At 37.9% G+C, this 21,759-nt stretch overlaps 3 protein-coding genes across 4 annotated transcripts; all 3 read right to left on the minus strand.

Moving 5' to 3' along the window:
• Positions 1–3,642: 3,642 nt before the first annotated feature.
• Positions 3,643–8,995, minus strand: lypla2 (lysophospholipase 2). Its single transcript, XM_060897107.1, has 10 exons — positions 8,927–8,995; positions 7,019–7,110; positions 6,582–6,613; positions 6,281–6,346; positions 6,147–6,194; positions 5,974–6,044; positions 5,703–5,776; positions 5,447–5,548; positions 4,851–5,027; positions 3,643–4,392 (listed from the first exon to the last, which is right to left on the minus strand). The coding sequence occupies exons 2-10, from the start codon at positions 7,094–7,096 to the stop codon at positions 4,342–4,344; spliced, it is 699 nt and encodes a 232-aa protein (XP_060753090.1). The 5' UTR covers positions 7,097–7,110; positions 8,927–8,995; the 3' UTR covers positions 3,643–4,341.
• Positions 8,996–9,644: 649 nt separating this feature from the next.
• Positions 9,645–14,594, minus strand: pithd1 (PITH (C-terminal proteasome-interacting domain of thioredoxin-like) domain containing 1). The gene is made up of 7 exons (XM_060857301.1): positions 14,508–14,594; positions 14,214–14,418; positions 10,883–10,926; positions 10,684–10,761; positions 10,481–10,585; positions 10,265–10,373; positions 9,645–9,954 (listed from the first exon to the last, which is right to left on the minus strand). Exons 2-7 carry the CDS (start codon positions 14,406–14,408, stop codon positions 9,853–9,855), a joined length of 633 nt encoding a protein of 210 aa, XP_060713284.1. The 5' UTR covers positions 14,409–14,418; positions 14,508–14,594; the 3' UTR covers positions 9,645–9,852.
• A 222-nt stretch (positions 14,595–14,816) lies between these two features.
• On the minus strand, positions 14,817–21,323 carry eloa (elongin A). 2 transcript variants are annotated; one of them, XM_060897597.1, is made up of 12 exons: positions 21,170–21,323; positions 20,445–20,501; positions 19,617–19,729; positions 18,768–19,243; positions 18,407–18,675; positions 18,149–18,272; positions 17,873–18,025; positions 16,837–16,934; positions 16,541–16,721; positions 16,232–16,367; positions 15,576–15,721; positions 14,817–15,459 (listed from the first exon to the last, which is right to left on the minus strand). In XM_060897597.1, the coding sequence occupies exons 1-12, from the start codon at positions 21,239–21,241 to the stop codon at positions 15,398–15,400; spliced, it is 1,887 nt and encodes a 628-aa protein (XP_060753580.1). In that variant the 5' UTR covers positions 21,242–21,323; the 3' UTR covers positions 14,817–15,397. The 2 variants fall into 2 exon arrangements, with proteins under 2 accessions (XP_060753580.1, XP_060753579.1); XM_060897596.1 differs by having other exon boundaries at positions 18,768–19,246.
• Between the last annotated feature and the right edge of the window lie 436 nt (positions 21,324–21,759).

Here is a 21,759-nt window from a genome sequence, read left to right on the forward strand (position 1 = left end):
GGTCGCTCTTCCGGGATCCTACTTCCGGGTCGAGTACATAATAAAAGACGCCTGCTCAATTTAGCACTGTAACACACTGTAAAGAAATCAACTGTTTGTTTACGATAAGATGTCTAAGATAATAAACAAAGCACTATCACTGCTTTGAAACATGTAAACCAAGTAAAATTATAACCGTTATAGGATAAATATCTCAAAATAATTTACCAAAGGCAACTGAGGTGTAATATGGCACATGGTATGGAGTCAGGGCTCTCAGGCAAGTGTGACATCAGTCCCCCCCACCCAAACACAAATTGGGGTGAATCACTGATCACTGAACACAATTTAACCAAATACAACGTATTTATTCAATACGAATAAGAGTGGAGAATAAGATAAGAGTGTCTGGTAAATGTACAATGTGTGTGTGTCACTAGATTAGGCCTAGACCAGTGGTTCTCAAACATTTTCGGTATCTTTCCCCCCCCCCCGAATATTTATGACATAAAACACTCCAAAACTTAATATTAAATTATACTTAGCATTAAACAAAACATATTAAATTATACACTGTAGTGCTGTTGGTTAGTAGCCTTAATTTCCTGATATTTAATTACTCTAATTTAATTTCTGATAATTTATCATTTTATGATAAATTCATTATTTTATAAATTGTCATAAAAAAGGGGTCCCCTGGTACCATCTCAGGGCCCCCAGTTTGAGAACCACTGGCCTAGACTACTTGTTCTGAGCAGGTGTTTTCAATGAACAGGCTGTAAAACTGTTGGTTAAGTGTTGGCTACAGACACTCATGGAAATCTGATGCTGATTATCTGGGAAACATCACTAACAGCAGTCAAAATGTCATTGTTTGTGTCAAACAAGTTGTGAATTTGTTCAAACATTAAAACAGGAGATCATGACTTACTCTGTGCCCAAAATTATGCTCGCAGCTCAAGGGGTTTTCTCTGTGGGTGAACGAGGATGATGCTGAACAATTCCAGGATCTGCTTTTTTTTTCATTTGTTGTTGTGTTAAATCTTATCCAGATACAATAGTGCTATTTTCTGATTGGCTATTGTGTAGCCTCTTTTTTTTTTTTGATTGGCTGATAAGTGGCAGGTTCGACTAAGAACTCCAGGGGAGACGCTCATTTTCTTATTTAGGTCCATACTGTTAGACCACTCTATGAAGTTTCCCCTGACTATTAAAGAAGTGTCTTATTCATTTTATTTACATTCATGGTAAGTTGCTGTTTAAAATCATGATCCAGTAACTGCCCCAAGGTACATAGCCTTGCTACTGAGGAACAGGAAATTACACATATTTCTTGTGAAATAATGCTGGCAGTGTAAGCAAAAGTAGTACACACATCTTTGTATTATTACAACCAGTAACGATCCAAAAAATTATCAGGATTCTTTTTTTATCTTTTATTCTAGAGTCCCAGATCCAGGCCACTTTGCATTTGCCTGCTCTACTGCAGCATTTGAAGCTGGGTTCGATTTTTACTCTTCATCCAGAGCCACTGAGTACTTTAGAACACATAATGCTGCCTCGATTTGTTTTCACATCTCTGTAGCATGGATTTATCTTGCTTATCAAGTGATTACTGTAATTGCTGACCACTACATTGTACATAAGCCACTACATTATAAATCTGTCTTCTTAGCTCATTGTGAGGTGTAGTCACTTTTACACTCCTGAGGAGAAGCACTAACAAAGTCCACACAGTAGTGTAACACTTCCAAGTCTGCATTTGTGGTGGGTAAGAAATAAAAAAGGAGTATGCATAATTTTTTAGAGCTTATTTTCTCTTCACTGCTGACCTTGGATCTAAGCTGTTCCTTGGGTTATTCACAATGACTAAACCTGCATTCTGTGCTCAGATGTTTTCCAAGTAAATATTAAAGAAGCAATTGAGGTTCTTTTCTTTCCTTCATATCTTACTGCACAGACCTCCTCCATTTATTTAATACAATATCTGATGAAGAGCTTAGAAAGCTTAGAAAGTATGTAGTGGAGATAGTAATGGGATGTATACAACAGGATGTCTATCTTAGTCACTAGGTGCCACTAGGTGTTTTGCAATTATGAATAATCTCCCATAATTAGAAGATATTAATTTTAATCTTAATTTGAATTCATAAGTATTCTAGGAAGATTTGCTCAATTAGGACCCAGTAATTTGCTCAATTGTTCCAGTAATTATCTGATTTCTGTAAGATATAAACACATGAATACACAGAGCAATTCCCTGAACAACTACAAAATCATTTGTATTGATGCAGCTGCAATCATTTGCAAAGAGCTTCATTACAGTAATATCTATTCGTAAGTAGATGTGCGATTTTGTGTTTAGCTGTGAATACACAGTACACAATCCCAGTCTGTTTCGCTTGCATATATTATTCTGAGCATGTATTACAGCACAAAGAAAGACAAAAGAACTTCAAGACTATTATATTGCTGCAGTTTGCATTATTTATTCCACATACAAGGGAAAATATTAAAGAACTAACTGCCCCTCAGCACATTCAATAAAATAAAGACACAGATGACACAGTCCAACATAATTTTGAAAATTAGCACAAATGATAAAACATCAACTAATGATTACAATACAACTCAAGAGGAAAACACCCTTTGATAAGTTCACTGTTTCACCCACATTTTTAAAAGTTTTTGCTCAGCAAGCACAGCCTGGGCACACCACATTCTTACTGACAACAAGCCTTGAGACCCCATACACACTACTGATTTGAACTGATTAAGTTACTAATAGTTGTTACTGCAAAAAAGGGGGTGCTAAATGCAGATAGGTCAGCATGAAAGCAGAAGCCAAAAAACACAGGACTTGAGAGAAAAAGTCATAATTAATTAAGTAATACTATTAAGATAAAGTGGTGAAAAGCATCAAACTACAAGTGAGAAATAACATTCAAACAACAATCTGTTGTTAGATTTAATTTAAACTGCTTTAAATGTTTAAAATTACATAAAATAATGAGACATAGATGAACCATGTTTGAAGATTGTAAACCATGTCTTTTTTTGAATGCAATTAATTTATGGATCCTAGTAAAATTCCTTTTGTTATTTGATTAAAAACATAAACTACACATGTTGCATTTGCTGTTGTTCAGCCTTTGTAACCCTGACCTTTCACATTTTAACCTGGCAAAATGTAATATTTATGCAGATAATGAACGAATGGATCTTCCCCATTACCCCACCATAAAATGCCACAATCAGAGATAAAATCAGATGAACATGCATGAAAGCTGAACCCTACCACAAAGAGATCATGTTTTTTGCTTTTGCTGCACAAATCCCCAGCTGTGGCTTTATTTCATCTGGTGGTCAAGAAGAAGAAATGTAGTAATTGGAAAATACTTTTCTACACAGGGATTTGAGATGATGCCACCTGGAGTGATGCACACTAATAATACACAATAGAGCTTTTCCCACTTTTCGAAAAATGCACCATGACTGAGTTGTTTCTTGTTAGAAAATCATGACTATGCTAAATACTTGGTTCCTAACTTATTAGGCATAGTAATATATGGTACAGTTGCAAGCAGCCTTTCTAATCAAAATTCCTTAAATACATGAATGATTCTATTAAAAAAAACAAAGCATGCTGGAAAATTGACATAGTTCATTCATTTGGTTTATTTCAGCAGTTTCGTTAGGTTTTATTTCAATTGTATCAAACCCAAAAGAAAATATTCAGCGTAAACCAGAGCACCAGGAGGTAGCATGGTGCTTCTCCTCTTTCCCTGCCATCATGGACTGAGAGCAGCATGCAGTACAGTGTGGCATGAGTCACTCCAGACGGCAGCAGTTACAGTGTAGCAGAACAATGCTCTCATCGTAAAGCACGTGTGAGAGGAGGGGAGAAGGGGAAGGGAGGGACAGAAAGAGAGGGAGAATAAAATATGCAGAAAAATGGGTTAACATTTCAGTGTTGATGGGAATGTAAAATGAAAGGCTGCAATTCTCCCAAATATGGTGGGGTACTACTGAGTAAATGTGTTGACCATGAATGTGTGTGCACTGAACATTACATCATGTACAATGACACAGAATCTCAATTTACTGTCCATTATTTGAATATGAATTTACAAAGCAAGGCATGAAACACCAATGAAGGGACGTCTTCACATTTTGTACAGAGAGATGTGTATGCCTCTGTTTGCAAGTGTGAATATGTGTGTGTGTTGTGTGTGTTATGTATGTGTGTGTGTGTGTGTGTGTGTGTGTGTGTGTGTGAAATAGGGGACCCTTATGGCTGTTTCCTTGTGGGAGAATGGCAGGTCAGAGGTGAGAGGTTGTTGACTAAGGGTCACAGTAAGGTCAGATTCGGGGCAACTGCTTCTCAATGAATTCCTTCACGGCTGACATCTCCTGCGCACAAACCCACATAGACCAAGAGAGCATTACCAGAAGTACATCTATAGCATATTACTACAAACTTCTAAAACTGCTGGGACTTGATGCACCTAAGTAGGTTATGACTTCCTGGAGTTGTTGCATTAACTCATGTGTTATCTGTGCAACTTTTCTGAACTTCTTCAATAGCAAACATGTTTACTTAACCTGCTGGGTTACTTCATTTGAATTTGAAATTTTAGGGGATTTAAGAGTCCACTATTCAAATAACTACAAATGGCAAAACTCCCAACTAGTTTACTAGTGCACAAAGACTGCTGTTGGACATTTATTATGGACAGTGTATTATGTTTCTTTAAGAAAATTATAGTGTACATGAAAATCAAACTTCAAAACTGTGTTCAAAATTTAGCAGAGTTCTTTAAAAGTTGCAGTTCTGCTGTTTACAGTACACATCACCTGCGAAGACTCACCTGAGGGCAGGAGCTGTGCATGAGCCCTGGGTAGGTGCGGAAAGTGACTTTCTGTGGGGCCACAATGGTCTTGAGCTTCTCAGCCGTCATGGCCCCAAAATGCGATGGAATCATCGGGTCCATCTCACCATGACATTGCAGAATGGGGATATCCTTGTTTGCACTGCCACTTGCTGCCTAATGAAGCAACAACATCCACATGCTTGTTCACATGGGCTGCATTAAGGCTATAACTAAAAATGCCACATCTGATTTCCTCTTTAAACACATGAGAGTAGATCCTATCAAATGCTGAAATAAAGAGTCTAGAAGAATAAACATGGTAGACATACTCTCTCCTGATAATCACAGCAACACTATGTTTAATCTGACCATATGTATGGGCTAGCATACACAAGTTTAATGCATGAATGACGGTGTGGACCAAAAAAAATACATTTTGTTTTTACTGATCTATACCTACTTCCATAAAAGCTGAACATATTACTATAAAAAAAACACATGAATTAAATAAAAATAAATGTTTACAAAACACTCAATACAAATCACACTTGTACTTCACACACGAATACACACAAAAAACTCTAAGCTCTTACCTGTGGAAAGGTCTTATGAAGTGGTAGCCAACAACTTAGAGCCACTACACCTGCTAGCTTCTGCTGAGAAGTGAGAGCGGTGTACAGTGATAACGCTCCACCCTAGTGAAACAAAGAATGCAAAAGACTTTCAAATAAAACACTACTAGAGACTGGATGCAAATTCACAAAGAAAAAAAAAATACATGTAAAATTACAGACAATATCTATATTTCTATATGGGAAATATTCTGGGACAGACAGGTGTTTGTCTCACCTGAGAGAATCCACCAAGGAGAATACGGTTAGAAGGTATACCATTTTTTGTCTCGTGGTCAATAATGGCCTTGACTTTACAAGAAAAAGAAAATAAATCTTTGGTCAGAATACTGTATCATCAAATAATCTTGTCTTATTTTATGGTAATTCTAAGAATGTGATGTTTCAGGGGCATCAAATCCAACCATCTAATCAATTCAACTGTTAAACAACAATTAGTCTTGAACATGAGAGTTTTTGCCTATGTTATGCTTTCATTTGTTACTTACTGTTTTCTGCTGCTCTTTTAATGCCGGCCTCATCCTCTGGAGCTTCTGGTGTTAGACCCATCAGGTCAAACCTAAAAAAAAAAAAAAATTCCTGTTACTGCACACAAATCAACAGAAAGATTTTTATAGAAATGTTCGATCCTTACTGTTATTACGAATAGAAAATGTCTTACCACGATGGCATGGTCATTTTCATATTGAGTGTAACTGGGATTCTGGGTCTATAGGAATAAACAAATCACTTTGTAACTAACAGTCAATATATAAAATGCTCCAGCAAAGTGCTCGTATATATCAAGATACCTACGCATGTGGGCAGATGTACTTTATGTAGGGCAGTCTAATGGATGTCATGGCATCAGCCCAGCCATGCCTAAAAAAAGTGACAATTTTAGAAACACAGCTGGTCATAAATGTGTAACAAGTCATGCATGTCTTATTCTACTCAATGGTTTAACAATTAAAGTCAAAACAATCATACTTTCCCCCATTCTAATAAATGTCCACATGACTTATGCTTTAATACTATATGTATGCAATATACAGCTTAACTGTCAACCAATGTGGGCCTTCTTTTTTTTTGGAGAGAAGCACAAATTAGAACTTACCCAGTATCACCAAGACCATGAAGGAAGATTACCTGTGGTGAAAAAAAGAAAAAAAAAAAATGTGTAAATGTGTAACAGTGAAAAGCTCTTGAGAGTTCTGCCAGGTTATCAGGTACAAAAGTTCAGCTTGGCTGCCATGCCAGGTCTCTGATAAAAACATGTATCCTTCAGCTGCTGAAGGCAGGGTGTTTAGATTTTATCCAAGGTGGTTTAGTTAAAGCCAGTTAAGCCAAATGTGTAAATCTACATGAACTAACAGACATCTATAAACAAAAGTGAAACCTGAATTAAAAAAATAAAAAAGAAGTGAAACAATCGTCGTTTTCCTCATATCAGAGCCAAAATACTTTACCCCAGGTTAAACAGTCAGATAAATATGCAGTATTTTCAAATCATATGGGTCTAAGAAAGAAATATATTCTCTTTCAGTCTCTCACCGCAGCAGTCTCCTTCTCTGTCCCAGATATGGTCACAGCCTCAGCAAGCAGCGGCACAGACATGTTGTTGCCACACATACACTGGAAGGGTGCTTTCAGAAAACATTCAGAAAATTTTATATTAGAGGTAATACAACTCTGGCATGATGTAGATAGGATATAGACAGAAAACAGAAATGTTCCGATTCCATTTACTCAGCAGATTGGGAGTTAATTAACTTGAATCCATGAACAGAACAGTCTACATAATTAGTGTTCCTCATAACTATTTAAACAGGCAAGAGAAATGCAATACTTAAAATGCTAATAAGTAAAGCGGAAAGCAGTTAATGTGTAAACCTTGGACGTGAATCCAGGCTTTCTGAACAGTTACACTTACAGTTACACAAGCACAAGCGAATCTTCAGGATGTAAATCCATCATGGAAATAAGGCAAATGTTTTGACTGTCCAAGCTAGTAAAGCTTGCCTGTTTTGTTTAATAGCACTAGCTGAAAACTAAAACGGAGGTCAATATCTACTTAGACATGATTATAGTATGAATTGAACATGAGGGAAAATCGCTGATATTTCAAATTTGTCAGTACACTCAATATATATTGGTTAAGCACTAGCATTAAACTTTTCTTAATCTTTGCATTCACATAAAAAGCACACAAAGGAGACTATATGCCACTTTAACAGCTTTTAAGTCTAAGAGCAGCACAAACCCGTCTGTGAGCTGCTTTGGTCACATCTCTGCTATCACGAGACTTCAGCTGACTTAAATTATATTCGATAAAACAAGCTGCCAATTGTGAATTAACATTTTATTTTTAAAAATGTTTTTAAAAATGATTATTTAATGGTTACATCGATGAAACAGAACACATTTGGATCTTAAAATACAAAGATATTCACACAATGAAATGGGAGATTGCGTTCACACTTTGGTTCTTTACTACATACAGAAGTATGAATCATCTAAGCAAAATTCAGACGTCTTCTAATCACCAGTCAGTGCAGGTGACCTGTCAGGCTTTTTGAGACCTTTTTCTCTGTTTTTTTTTTTTGTTGTTGTTGTTTGTTTGATTCTGTTAATGTCATGAACAATATCATGAAAAGTAAGCTTTTAATGTGGTATAAATAAGAGAAAGTGTGTTAATCAAGAAGTGTGTAAAGCTTTAAAGCCTTAATCATTTAATTTTTTTCATTAGACCTTTCCAAATCTGAAAATAGATTCCGTACCATTCCTGGAAGATCCAGTCACTATAACTATAGTGCAACAAAACAAAAGAAACCATCAACACCCCCAAACAGCACAGTATATAAAAACTGAATAGAATAATTATCAGTACCTTTTTTTTTACCAGATGGATATTTGAGCCTCAGATACAGTCACTATTTACATCACATGCCAAATTTTAGCCTCGATATCACCGATATTAGACCGATATTCTTAGATAATTAATTATTATCAGGTAAAGAGCGACCGTGTGCGACGCCTTGAGCCTTCGTTCATTTGCTATTCAGACTAAGAGGAAGAAGAATAGACTGGAAAACCACGGGGTGGGGAGAAGTAATCATCCTGACTCATTCATCTATACAGCAGCACAGCTTAATTGTTCAGGTAGCTAGCAGTCATAATCACCACAAATAATCAGCTTAATCCTGCTTAACCAGTCAGCTCCATATTCTTCCACAGAGCCCATAGTGTGATACATGCAGCTAGCTGGCTGTATTGTTTGGCTAATCCTTTAGCCTCATTAGCATTAGCTAGCTGCATTAGCATTAGCTCAGGAGCCGAGCTGTCGCCTCTGATCAACACAATGATCTGCTACGATCTGTTTATTACAACGTTTCTTGGTTACGATGAATTAAAACAGATAAATAGAAATGAAGGCCCAGCCTTGTAAATCCATACACTCACCGCTTGCTATCCCGGGTCACAACGGAACTTCCGCTGCTTGTGCCGGAGATGGGCGGGGAAAACTCGCCAGGACACAGCGCGAGTGCGCGCACACCCACCCCTCCAGATAGGGCGAAAAGATGAGAACAATTTGTATTTTTGTATTGTTTATTGTTTTTTTTTTGTATTTTTAACCACTGTAACTACAAAACGTTTATATGCAAAGCATTCATACTTCTACTGTAGTTACTTACAGATACTTATAGTAGTTGTAGTACTCATTCATCACTCACTCATTTACTCACTCATTCATTCATTCACTCACTCACTCGCTCATTTTCCAGGAAATATCTTATCCAGGAAATATCTTATCTACCATTCATCACTCACTCACTTCATCTTTAGTAAACTTTTTTCCCAGATTAGGGCTGAGGATCAGGAGCATATCCCAAAAGCACTATGGACAAGGCAGGAATGCATACTGGACCATACACCATGTACACATTTTCACTGACCAATCACACAACTAATTTACTTAACAGCATGTGTTGGGAGGGAGGAGGAAAATCTCACAGACACTGAGAGAATATACATATATTCTATATACAAGTAGCATGAACTCAGGATCAAACCAGGGAGCATGGAGCTGTGAAGTAGCATGTGTGCTTATCATATGTACTTATTTTTAAGGTTGCATCAAAACCATTTGAATTAATTCAAAGAAGACAAAAGTTTTTTTTTCCTCATTTATGAATATTTATTGGCACACAAAAGTGAACTGGTTCAACTGAACAAACGCTCATGGGCAATCACCATTCCACTCAAAACATGTCAAACATGTTTCTATTCTTAAAGTATATCTGTGATGGAATTAATATCTCATTATTATCAAAATTCATCCACACCTATTCGTTCTCAACTCAGACAACTCAAGCTCATATGATTCATCATGAAATGAAGTGTGTCTGTGGAGTAATAGCTTCCAATTTATGATCTGCTGGATTTGCTGCTGCCTCATAGTTACAGATGGTCACTTCATGTCTGTGAGCCTGCAAAAAAAACAGCAATTCTGAAATTAGATTTAAAGTATGTTTATGACCATATTAAAAAACTATTTTGATTTATGTTCAAACATATAGGATCCATTACAGTAATTTTTATATTTGTCTCCATAAATAAGCTCCCTATGTGAGGCAAATGCTTAGTGTTTTGACAAGGGTGGTTTAACCCACATAAGATGATCCAACTGAAAATATTCTCTTGCTATTTGGCTAGGTTATATATTATTTGTATGTATGCACCAAAAAACTATTACTGATTCTTCCTTCATTAAGGCATCTCCTAGAGCCAAGTGAATACCTGAGCATATTCTCCCCGAAGTCCAATGTAGTACACACGAGTAGAATCAGCTCCAAAGTTTCGAGGAATATGAATAGATAAGTGCTGGACGTTAGAAAAGCGTGCAATCCTGTAAACAAAGAAGAAGGAAAAGAAAAATGATTTTATAAATGGTTATCACACTGGACAAGATTAAAAATAAGTCAGTGTATTATTTTTATATTCACTCAAACCTACTTAGTTGGATACTCAAGTTCAGCCAGTGGATCCCTGTTAAGACGAAATGCTTGGTCTGGCTCTCTGCTTATATCATCAAATGACATCTGCGGTATGTTCTTGTACCTGCACAGAGATATTGTAATCCACATTAACAATATAGAAAATAATTTCAAGACAAGACAAAATATAATATATCTAAATTTAAAATATACATCACTTACAGTCTTATTTCAGCTGGGTGGGAGGCATCATCTTCTCCAGAAAGGATAATCCCCTTCAGCTTTACACTTCCTGTAAACCTGACAAAACAAGCAAGATGACAAAAATCAAGACAAAAACAAAGAGAAGAGGGTCCATACATGTTGGACATAAACTATGACTGCAGCACTTATGTGAGAGAAAGCAGAATGACTGTCTCACGGGATATTGAACAGGAGTTCCTCATCAGCGTCACTCTCTACAAACTAGAAATAACAGAAATGATCATAGATTAGTCAACTAATCTATTACACAAACTACATTAAACTACAAAAAACAGGTTTAAGAAGAGGAATTAGTGAATTTGACAAGTATCTACTTTACCAGCTGACAGACTGGTATCATGGGAAGTATCTGACACCACAACTTATTCACTACATAGTGAAGTATTTAAAGTGACAGACAAGTTGATTGGATGTATTTGTGACTCACTACTTCCTATGTCAACAATAAAAAAACGAGATTATTTAACTTCATTGTTTGTTTACGTCAATGGTATTTTACATCCAAACAGAATACAGTTACAGATAATATTTTACATACTTTAAATACTTGTAGTTTAGGTGGCATTCAGCAAGATGCTACAGGTAGAAATTACAATTTGGGTCATGTCAATAATTTTTTAGGGATTTAGATCAATTGCATTTGTAAAGTTTTCTCTAAATTTGTAAAAACAAATATCGCTGTATTTGTCTACTCACAAGCACACATATACATATATATATAAAATGTGTGCGGGTGTGTGAAAAACCTTCTGTTTTATATACTGAGAAATAGTGCATAGTATTTTCTAAAACAACAACGAAAAGAAATGACAACAAACCTTTACCTTTACCTGTAACTGCCCTTCTGTTGAGAGTGTCATCTCACTGTAACACGTATTTATGTTCTAACATCATCAAAAGACTCCATTTATTTAATTCCATTTTTAATCAAAGTCCACTTGAAGGTCATGATTTGCTTTTACATATGAAACAGGGAGTCAGGGTGACAGTGCATAACTAATTTATAGAACACTGTATACTGTTTAAAATGTGCTTCACACACATCAAATCCAATCAGACTTTTTAGTATATTAGTAAACTGGCTAAATAACTCAATAACATGTCAATGTGTAATAATATTTATTATTGTTATTATTATTATTATTATTATTATTATTTGTAGTATTAGTAGTTGTCTTGTGTGAAATAATTGCACAATTTGATGAACTACACAATTAAAAATGTGACATTTTTGTAAATTTTGTAGATACCGTATAAAACTACACGACAATACAAATTGAAATCATTTATTTGCCTCAATAAATGTACATTATTTAAAAAGAATTCTTCTAAAAATGATAGTTGTCAACTGGTTAAGAGTGATTAAGATATCTACTGTTAAAAGGAAATTGCCCATTCACCTGTAGTGTCTTGTGTTAAATTCAGTCCCTGCATTATATATATATATATATATATATATACATACACACACACACACACATACATATGTTTGAGAACAATATCTTCACACCTCCCATCCAACCCAGCCCAATGACTGCCACATCACACCTCTGGGAACCCCTTTAACAACTCCTCCCAGCACTCAAGTTGCACTCACTATTTGTGAAGAGGATGTGAATTGACTCTTTCAGAGACAGAAGACAATAAAATCATCCCGGTCCCCAAGAAACCATCCATCACTGGACTGAATGACTACAGGCCTGTCACTCTGACATCTGTTGTCATTGTCATGAAGACCTTTAAACAGCTGGTATTGGCCCACATAAAGACTGTAACAGAACGGATGCTGGAGCAAACAGATCAGTGGACGACGCAGTCAACATTGGACTGCACTACATTCTGCAACACCTTGACTGCCCAGGGGTATATGCCCGGATTCTCTTTGTCGACTTTAGTTCGGCTTTTAATACAATAATTCCGGAAATTCTCCACTCCAAACTCCTAAAGCTCTCTGTACCCCCCTTCCATCTGTCAGTGATCTTATCTTATCACCAGCTTCCTGACAGGCAGGAAAAAACAGGTGAGACTGGGAGGTGTTACCTCCAGTATTCGGACAATCAGCACTGGTGCTCCTCAGGGATGTGTCCTCTCCTCTATACTAATGACTGCACTTAAGTGACCCAACAATTAAACTCCTGAAATGTGCAGATGATACTTCTCTCATCTCTCTCATCCAAGATGGCGATGACTCTGCATACCGGCAGGAGGTGAAGTGGCTGACGCTATGGTGCAGTCAGAACAGCCTAGAGCTGAACACCCTCAAAACTGTGGAGATGATAGTGGACTTTAGGAAAGACCCCTATACACAACTCCCTCTCACAATATCCAACAGCCCTGTGTCATCTGTGGAATCCTTCAAGCTTTTGGGCACTACCATTTCCCAAGACATGAAATTGGAGTCCAACATAAACTCCATTCTCAAAAAGGCCCAGCAGAGGATGTACTTTCTACGTCAATTAAGGAAGTATGGAGTGCCACAGGAGCTGTTGATGCAGTTCTACACTGCTGTCATTAAATCTGTCCTGTGCACATCCATCACCATCTGGTTTGGAGCAGCAACATAACAGGACAGGAACAGACTGCAACGCACAGTAAAAACAGCAGAAAAAATAATTGGTGCCCCCCTGCCCACCCCCCAGGACTTGTACGATACAAGAACCAGAAACTGGGCAGGAAAAATCACTACTGACCTTCACACCCTGGACACCACCTCTTTCAGCGCCTCCCTTCTGGCAGGTGCTACAGAACTTTGTTTACCAAAACTGTCAGACACAGGAACAGTTTCTTTGCCCAGGCAATCACCCTGATTAACAACTCACCATAATTATATAACCCTGCTTCATATCTATAAGTACTGCATTATCAGAACTGTCAGTGATCACATCATCCGTATACGTCTCACACACTACTGCTGCTGTATAATGCACAAAAGCATAATATTGCACAATACTGTTATTTGCACTACCATGCACCTTTATGTACATAACTGATCAGTGATATATTCTGTATTCATATTTAATACTCGTACTGTCTATGATGTCTCACATCGTCTGTCTTGTCTTGTATAGTATAGTGTTATTTATGTCTGTACTTTTGAGAGTCACTAACAGCTGGAACCAAATTCCTTGTGTGGAATTTCTTGGCCAATAAATCTGATTCTGATAAACATACATGCACACATATACACACACACACATACATACATACATACACACACACACACACATATATATGTGTGTGTGTGTGTGTATATATTATGCAACGGATCCTCCTGGCCTGGGGTCGAGATGAGAGAGCTCTAAAGGCTGCACACCTGATCCAAATTTTCTCCTGATCAGTTTCTCCCAGGACTAAAAGCATGGTGTAACAGGGTGTTACATGAGTTACATGGTGTAACAGGGTGTTACATGAGTTACATGGTGTAACAGGGTGTTACATGAGTTACATGGTGTAACAGGGTGTTACATGAGTTACATGGTGTCACATACCTTTTCCCTATCTGTGCGCTGATCCCATGGTTTGAACACCAGTTTACCGTCTCCATCTCGGCTCTCATTGAGACACTGCAGCTTTTCTATGTCAATGCGTGTGTACAATCCATACTCCACCCCACGTTCAGCAGGTTCATGATCATCTTCACAACACCCGTGTCCGTGTCCATGTCCATGTCCATGCCCAGACATAGCATATGGTCTGTCAATTAAGTATAAAAAGTAGTTTTACACTCTCGAATGAGAACTTACCCACTTACTGAAACAGATCATTAGTATTCGCTGCGATACCTTTAAACAAAGGTGCAATAAAGAAATGCGCAAAACTCCCCAGAATAAGAATTGCTTCTCTGAGTGGACAGTGAGCTTAACCAATCACGAGCAGCGTTTATAGTCGCCTAACATATACGTCACATTGTGCGCCATTTTGCTGCTTTTAGCATTACATTATAAAGCACTGTATGAGTTTGTGTCAGTAGTCAGTCCTGGTTTATTAACTTAATAATGTAACTAAAATGTAAACATATCACGATTTTTACGAAAGGTACTGGTGGAGATTGAACATAAGTTAACAAAAAAGCTGAATTCATGACACAAAAATCTGGGGAAATGTACATTTTTATTAAAAGTGTCCATATAACATTTATTTAAAAATGCATTAAAATTATTATTATGATGGTCGTCCTCAAATTCCATTTGCCCAAATTCATGGAAACCAGGACTATAAGTTTAAAATAAATAGTCGAGTGGATGTGTCGAGTCTCATCGCCGACTCGATCCTGCTCACGTTCTCCAGGCAGATTTTGTAGCATACAAGTTTTCATGATTGTGAATAAACTCAAAGTGAAACAACAAACACTTACAATCACACTGTTATGGATGTTCTGTCCTTAATTTTTTTGCAATTAAATAACCAAAATAAAAGCATAAAATCTAATGTCCCATTGTAGTGTACTGTACAGTGTGTAATTGTTCTGAAAGAGAGGAACATGATCACATCCTATGGGCAAGAAGTGTTTTTGTTTGTTTCTTTGTTTTCCAGTGATCTGCATGTCCACAGTTACATTTACAAAGGAAATAAGAGGAACACGGGCATTGCAGCTTTAAGCGTTACTTTAACATGAGAATGGACTGAATACTCATGAAACAAAAGCTTTTTCTCTTCTATCCTTCGCCACCGTTCACCGCCGGGAAAACCTGTTTTTAAAGGCTTTGATAGTTTTAGCCATCATAGGGGCAATTTCTGTAGAAAAAAGAAGACATATAGAGACTTTATACATGATCACTAAAATGATGAAACCAATCAGGAATCATTACCAATAATATCTCAGTACTTGTTTTTTTTTTTTGTTTACTCACTTTTGACCTGTGGTTTGTCTCTAAAGCTATGACCAGCACTGCTGCTTGGTGCAGGAGAATGAGATGGCTCAGGAGGACTGCTATAGGAAGACTGGCCACCATCACTCGACTGGCTGTAGGAGCTATGTGGCATTGGTGCTCTGATTCTGAAATGAACATACTGTAATGACATACTTGAAAAAACTTACATATAATGAAGTGTACAGTTCTCTATAATAATAATATAACATGATATAATATGAGCATTTCCTTAACTATATAGAAGATTCCACAGATGCCAGTTCAAACGCCTTTAATACATCATTAGTATAACATCTGTGGAATTTTGCATTGAGCAAGAAAGGCATTCTCGCAATAACAGGCACTGAATGGATGCCACTTAATACACAATTATTTCATGGTTGAATTTTATTTTTGGCATCCGATTTTGATTTTTTTATTCAAAATAAATTTTTAATGCAAAAAGGTAACTGTCTGGCTTTACAATTGTTATACTTGCACTGTTATATCATTGTTGCAACGTTTTACAAAGTCAGAATTTTGTAGGTTTTTATGAGGATGACACTGGTACCTATGAAAGATTACCCAGAAAGATGTACATTCAGTATGTGCAATCTGCACTCCTTAGAATGGAAGCTGATATAAAGTTTACTTACTTGACTTGAATAGGAGCTGAAGCACTAACACTGGTGCTGGTGGAGCCGTTTTTAGTGCCAAACAACTTCTGTCTCCGTTGAACATCACGTGGGGGCTTAGCGACAGAGTTCACATAAGCCATCTTTACTTGGCGACCTGTCAGGGGAACACAGGTAAATTTAACATAGGCTGTCAACTTGTCATCCTTTATACACTGATCATTCACATTAATAGGAACGCCTGTACAACTGCACATTCATGCAACGATCTACTCATCCAATCATGCAATTAACACACAGGAAGGAGGCATGGGAAGGAAGTGTGAATACCTTTGGGTTTATTGGCATGGGCAGAGCTGATATTCTGTGTGAGCTTGCGCAGACGCTCTTCCCGCTCATCATGTAGGCGCAGATACAGCTCTCTCCAGGTCTCATACTCCTGAGGAGACTCGCGCTTAAAGTCCCGCTTACAGTGCTTCATCCACAGCTCATCTGACTCCTCTATAAATGACTTGAGAAAATGAGGACAATGTTATTATCAAATCATCCACCCCTCACTCTTAAGCTTTCAAAAATCGTCATGCATTTCTGGGTGTCTTAGTGCTTGAACACGACAATATGCATACCTGGTTACACTGTTCAATGCGGTACAACTGTTCTGGAGTACATCTTTCCAAAACTGGCTCCAAAATCTCATAAGGCACACCGCCGACTTCATCAATTGCTGAGGAAGAAAATATTTCTGCATCAGTGTGCAGAAAACTCAATTTGGTTGTCAGACCAGACTCTGAATGAAACACTGAGGCATTTAAAAACCCACAAAAAGATGTCTGCATAATGTGAATAAAGTTGCACACAACAAACACCCTATCTTCATTAAGAGATCTGATTTCAAACTGCAGCCCAAGCACTTTTGTATTCTGTTGGCTTACACTTCTCATGTCTAAGAATCTGCATGGTGCAAGTTCCTGTGTCACAAGGCACTCAGGGGAAATCTGCCCTCTTCCACATATACAAGGTCACAGACTAATTAAACCACAGAAAATGCTGTGACATCAATGAGATTCAAGCTTGCAAATAGGGATAACACATCTCTGTTCATGCAGTCAGAATAATGGCACCCCCCAGTATTGAAAATGTAAATGACAAATCTATTTTGAGCTAAGCAGCAATCTAAAAAGGATAAGTAAATAGACACACTTTTAAACAGTGGTTTCTCCTTCACTGGTGTACAAAATGAGTTCATCTTTGTCACATTAAGTGGTTGCACTACGGAAGTTTAGCAGGAAACAGGGTCAAGATATCAGCAAACTGCACAGGTTAATATGGCAATGCATCCTGGTAAAGTTACAGCTTTCTCTTCACAGGAAAACCCAAATGGCTTCAACAATGCAAGGTTATCTCTAGACAGCCTAATTCTCGCAGTTGAATTCTAAACATAGGTCTAAAAATTCTACCTCACTCATTCACAGTCCATTCATTTTTAGAAACAATTGATCATAATCAGGTTTGTAATGAATCCAGAACTGATCCCTGGAACACTGGACATGGAGCAAGAATACAATCTGAATTTAATGTTTCTATTAATTTTTGTTTCATTTGTTTGTCAGTCAGTTTGTCCTGCATAACCCCAAGTGTGCATGTTGTCAGCATGTTACTCACAATCAATATGGTTTTGCAGAACTCTAATGCACTGCTCATATAGAGTCATCATCTTGGGCAAGTATGCGGTCTTTGAGCCAGAGTACACAACCATTTTAGAGTTGAATCTACGCCCAGTAAAGCCAGCATCCTCTTCCTCATATGCAACTGGAACTAAAGGAAAAAATACTAAAAACTGATAAACATGATAAAATATGGCAAAGACGTTTTATTAAGATTTTCTATGCTATAAACATTTGATAGATATAAGTTTTTAGTGAACATGATGAAGCAAACCTTTACGTCTCTGTGGTGACAGAGGTGTAACATCGATTGAGGGGAGGGGTCTGTAGTTGGGCTGAATTGCTGGCAAAGGAATATCAGGTAGAGCAGGAACCACATCAATGATCTGAGGGAGAACCTGAAACATAGGGTGGGACAAAGTAATTTTATTCTTACATAAATGTAAAGACAACTAGAGTTCTCTTGATAAAGTCATGATCAACAGAATTTCAACAATTAGTCATGTGATAACTATTAACCTAATGACCCCACCTTCCTGCGTTTCTCCTTCGTTGGTACTGTTGGTGTGGGTACTGATGGCTCAGGCCGTTTAAAGCTAGTTCCATTAGCTTTATTAGACTTGGAGGATACTGAGGCAACAGGGGTAATAGGCTGAGATGGTCGAGAGAGTTTCTTCTTTTTCTTACTGTGAGTAGGTTCATCATATGTGAGAAAGGATTCAAAAGACATAGTGGGCGTTTCAAAGGAATTCTCTTCATCATCATCTTGCTCGGGCTCTGGCTTGTCTCTTTTTTCCCTGCCTGGAAACAGCCAGAGAGTCAAGAATATATTCTATTCTCATGCACATTATCAGGTCGCTCTGTTCTGAATTCTGAAAACTCCAAATACTCACCATCACTGACTCTTTTCTTTTCTTTTCTACTTTCCTGTATGGAGGACTGATGACTGCGTTTGGATGATGGGGGTGTTGTTATTTCTTTCTGTTCCCTATTATGGCGAATCTGTGCCTCACTCTGAACCTGAGCTGAGCGATTCTGCCTCTGCTGTTCCCTGGAAGAATGAGAGCCATGTTCTCTGGCTTGATCCCTGTGTGACTTGCTGTGTCCAATTTGTTTTTGTGGAGGACTTGGTACCGGCTCATCTACCGGACTCTCGTATTCCTCTGACTGATAGCCCCCTAAACGTCTGTGGCTGTACTGTTGACTGTAGTTCTGTTGGGAAGAGGGGGAGTAATCGTGATGATATTCTTCTTCATCTTCCTCATCCTCCACAGGTGGCGGTTGTTCTGGTGAAGGTTCTCGTATGCGTTTGTAACCTCTGGCCTTGTCTGGACGTGAGTGGGAACGAGCCTCTTTAGCATTACTTGGTCTGCTGATAGAAGATGATACAACAGGCTTAAAGAAAAGCGTGCAACATTTCTACAGATTGAACAGTTCTGTATCGCTGTTACTTACATTATTGTTATAGTTGGCAGGCTTTAGAAGTTAGGCTATCTGTTATTAAGACTATATGAGGATCTTTACAAGATTTTCAAAACTGTGCATTTTAGCATTATTGTATTATGTTGATATATTGCTTAGCTTGAATTTACTCCTTTGTAGGTCACTTTGGATAAAGGTGACTGCTAAACAAATAATTCTATACTGATATTTCAGTGGCATCCCCCAACTTGCTGTGCTTAATTACATCTCCTGGTCTTCACTCCAAATCCATATATATCCAAAAGCGTCTCAGTGCTCACCTATCTGCAGACTGAGGTACCAGCTTCTTCCATTTGGCCACAAGATCTTTTGCTGTCTCCCCCACAATGTTATGTTTGCGCAGAGAATTCACAGCCTTTCCAACACCCGTTTCCTGCAGGAAGGAAGAACAAAATTAAGCCCCATTCCCACATGTGCATGTATTCAGAAATTAATCAGAATCTAATCAGAAGGAAATGTGAATGCAAACCACAGCTGATCAATTAGAACCTAGTACAATTCTCTGCACATAAAGAGAGAGCTCATGTGTATATAGAAGCAAGTACAAAGTCATGGTGACATTTTAGAGATGGACAATTTAAATTATTTGCACAAGCAACAGCTAAAGCAAAGTCTGAAGCCATTTCTGCATGACTGAAATAAGTTTTGGGGGAGAACCGGGTGTGAAGGGGTGGTGGTTTTGGGTGATACTGAGAGACGTGGGTGTGGTGGGATACTAGCTAGAAACCAAAATGCTGGTGTCATTAATATAAACAATAAGAAAGTATTATGCTGTTGCTGTTGAATCTTATACGTCACTGCTGTACTTTCTCGGTTTCTCATCCACTTTAATTGACAAAATCTTCCCAGGTTTTTAGTGTGAAAGCAATATTAGTTTTGCTTAAGTAAACATCATCTGAAGTATGTTTGCTGACATCAGTGTGTCACAATATACACAAGAGACAAGCTCAAGAAGAGACACATTCAGAACACATGTAGTTTATGATATTTACAAAATGACAAGGGTCTCTTTTGGCAACCAAGCAAACCAAAAGTGAACTGAAAACAAATTACTGGTAAAGAATAAAAAAAGGTCTGCTTCATCTTACCACAAGAATGTCCACTGTTATAGGCAGTTCTCCCAGTCTCTTAAGTGTTTTCAACAGCTGGACAAAAGAAAAAGAAAAACAATTCATCTCAAACAAATCCTTAAAAACAGCATGTTAACTTACTCGGTTAACAATTCGGACGTAAACATTAATTTGCATAATGGGTAGTTTTCATGAAGTGTCGTCGTGGCCTGCGAGAAACAGACAACTTTGCAATATATATATATATATATATGTGTTTTTTTAATGTATATATTCCACATATTTTTAGTCACATAAGTCGGTAAAATCACAAGATTCGAAAGGAGAATTTCTTCGTGTAAAATGTTTAAAGACTGTAGAAGTTCTTCCTGCCACAACGTCGTTAGCTTTGCTGAATCTGATCACTCACGGCCTGTCTGTTACTCTAAGGGTTTGTTTTTCATCCAAAAATAAAACCCGACTACCATTATTTCCCTCAGCTTTAACTCTGTGCTCGGGCAAACTACTGAAAGTCCATAACACCGTTTTACTCCTTTATTTATATATGACAAGACGTATGTTGACAAACTCAGCTTAGCACTTGTGTGTTTTAAAGAGCCCTCATAGCGTCGCACTATTCGTACGCGTAAATCTGACTTATTGTTATTTACTCGACTGCTCCTGTAGATACACCGACAGTTTGTTGTGTTGTCGTTTTGCAGGCTACTTCGCGTACGTTCCGAGGTTAAACGACTTGTTCCTACCTTACGAGGCTCCTGGGTCTCTGAAAGCCGTGACTGCAACTTCTCCACTGCCTCCAGTAGATCCTCCGCCATGTTTACAGCTGGTACATTGTGAGCGGAAACCACTTCATCACACAGCGCGCTTGCCCAGTCGGTCCATGGAGATTCCGGAAATACGTCGCACTCAGCTGACGTGAAGAGATTGTGTTGTGACGTCTGTGTGACGCAGACAGGAATTTATTTCAAGGGGAAATAAAATATGCTAAACTAAATTACTAAGCGGTTTAAACAGACGAATGGGACACGGTCTTGGATTGGGTTTGGATTCCAGAGAGCACAAGCAAGAGTGGCACAGTTTTGTTGATGATCTGTGGTCAGTTTCATCATATTAAAAACCCAATAAGTCACTCAATGTCAATAAGAAGGATAAGGAGCATCTCCTGAGAACACTGAGGACAATGCAAATGTGCGCGCGCGCATACACACACACACACACACACACACACACACACACAGGACTAGGGGCATTTTATTTTAGCCAGTTCACCTACTGGCATACCCTCCTACTGAAAGGTAGGAGGAAACCTGAATTTTCAGAGAAATAACCCTCC

Source organism: Tachysurus vachellii, chromosome 21, assembly GCF_030014155.1.
Source record: "Tachysurus vachellii isolate PV-2020 chromosome 21, HZAU_Pvac_v1, whole genome shotgun sequence".
NCBI classification, from domain to species: Eukaryota; Metazoa; Chordata; class Actinopteri; order Siluriformes; family Bagridae; genus Tachysurus; species Tachysurus vachellii.